General features: G+C 29.5%; 2 protein-coding genes across 3 annotated transcripts in view; one reads left to right on the forward strand and one right to left on the reverse strand.

Annotated features, from left to right (window-relative positions):
* The window catches only part of LOC119594041 (putative ATPase N2B), a 10,018-nt gene extending 8,197 nt beyond the window's left edge, over positions 1-1,821 (forward strand). For both annotated transcript variants that reach the window (XM_037943070.1, XM_037943071.1), the window contains exon 9: positions 290-1,821. In XM_037943070.1, the coding sequence (XP_037798998.1) occupies positions 290-544 (255 nt within the window). In that variant the 3' untranslated portion in view covers positions 545-1,821. The remainder of the gene's footprint in view (positions 1-289) is intronic.
* Positions 1,235-1,821, reverse strand: part of LOC119594040 (cleavage stimulation factor subunit 2-like) — a gene marked incomplete in the record, with an annotated part of 17,186 nt that continues 16,599 nt past the window's right edge. The window contains 1 exon segment of the mRNA XM_037943068.1: positions 1,235-1,821.

Genomic DNA, 1,821 nt, shown 5'->3' on the forward strand with positions numbered 1-1,821 from the left:
ATCAGGGTATGAAATGGTTGCAGGCGAGAACCTGTAAAGACAGTCAAATGAAGTCCTGAGAGTGTCAAAGGTGAATGGGAAAAAAGTAGGCTTGGAGATGAAAGACTTGTCTATTTAGTAAAACTGTTTTGTGTTCTTGTCAATTTTCTGCCAGAGTAGAGCATTATATCATTCATGAATTAACTGTAATTAGTGTATAATTTTCTTTGTATGTTTGTATGAAAATTATATGTCATGCTAGAGAATGAGGTTTAAAAACACATTCTAAACACTAAGTATTCTTTTCCAGGTAAGGATTGTGTGCACAAGTGATGTCCCTCACACACAAATCTTCAGGGGTGATGAAGGGCACTCAGAATTTGTGGACAAAGAAAGTCTCTCCTTGATGGATGATTTAGGGCTCAAGGAGAAGAATGCAACGACAAAAGCCATGAGCATCTTTACTGGAGAGGAGGAGATGTTTGCCTTTGATCGCACCGTGTCAAGACTGACACAGATGATGACCAAAAGCTATTGGCAAGAATACTATTCTGAAATGCGTTGAAACTCACAAATTGACTAATAATTTCTTTTAAATACTAGTATTTAATGTAGAAAGGTTAGGAATTATATGTATAGAACATATATTTTTTGATGAAAATAAGAGAATTCTATTGTGCATCCTTACATTTCACATAGATTATGTGTTAACTGTTAGGAAATAAAAAAAAACAAAATGTAATAACTACATTGTATATATTTCAGTATTTATCTTTCATCATAATTCTTATATTTTAACTTCATTGTATTTTGAAGGTAAAGCTTTTTAATCTACTTTCAGTATTTCATAAATTGATAATATATAAATATTAAGTAGTTTTAAAAAGCAATGCACATAAACCTCACTTTTCTGTATGCTGTTTGTAAACCTGTTGATTGCCATAAGCATTTATCTTGGCTAATAAAACAAAAGAAATGCACCAAAAGTTGAACAGCTATTACAAAATATTTTAGTGTTATTTTTATTGTATATTATATTACTTCAAAGTACTGTAATGCACTGTAACCCCCCCCCCTTTTTTTTTTTTCTAAAATTTTAGTTTGAATAATAAAAAAAAGTATACCTCCATGATGGTCTTCCTAAACTTGAACAGACAAAAAAAAAAATTGCCTAACATTTCACAAAGCATTTTAAAAGGTTGAGAAAATTGTTTGCTCAAATATAAACAAACAACTATGCAATGTAAAAGATGCATTTCTTCTCCAATTTTTTATTTCATTTAATACAAATAGTTGGTAATTTACAGAACCTGTAATTTTATTTTTCAACAATAATGATTAGTCTAGAATATTGTGATTATGAAAATAACATAACTTTTGTACCAGATTTGAGAAAGAAATAGGTCTATTCTCTAACTTCTTCTGGGGCGTAAAACAAATTCATGAATGGGGTTGTGTGTAGACTGTAAATATTAAAAACAAATAAATAATATCTATACTCCTTTTTTTCTTTTGCCATATAATAAAAGATGTAATATTACTGAAACATCTTTTTCTAATTAAAATGTAATAATAAAATAATGAGAGCTTACAGCCGATGAGCTGAATTAATCAAGGACCATTAAAATACAATCAGTCATCAAATTTACTGGTTTATGAAAATGAAATGTCATTTGCATATCAACAAAACTACCTATTTGCTGTAAATAGCATCAAAGCTATTTTGAAAAGAAAGCTGACTTGCTGATTTTATTACCATCAAACCCCATGTTCAAAATTTCATACAAGGCTAATTTGAAACATATATACACCACTGAATAAATGTCAAAGTTACAAGATGTC

The sequence above is a fragment of the Penaeus monodon genome, chromosome 33 (assembly GCF_015228065.2).
Source record: "Penaeus monodon isolate SGIC_2016 chromosome 33, NSTDA_Pmon_1, whole genome shotgun sequence".
Taxonomy (NCBI): domain Eukaryota; kingdom Metazoa; phylum Arthropoda; class Malacostraca; order Decapoda; family Penaeidae; genus Penaeus; species Penaeus monodon.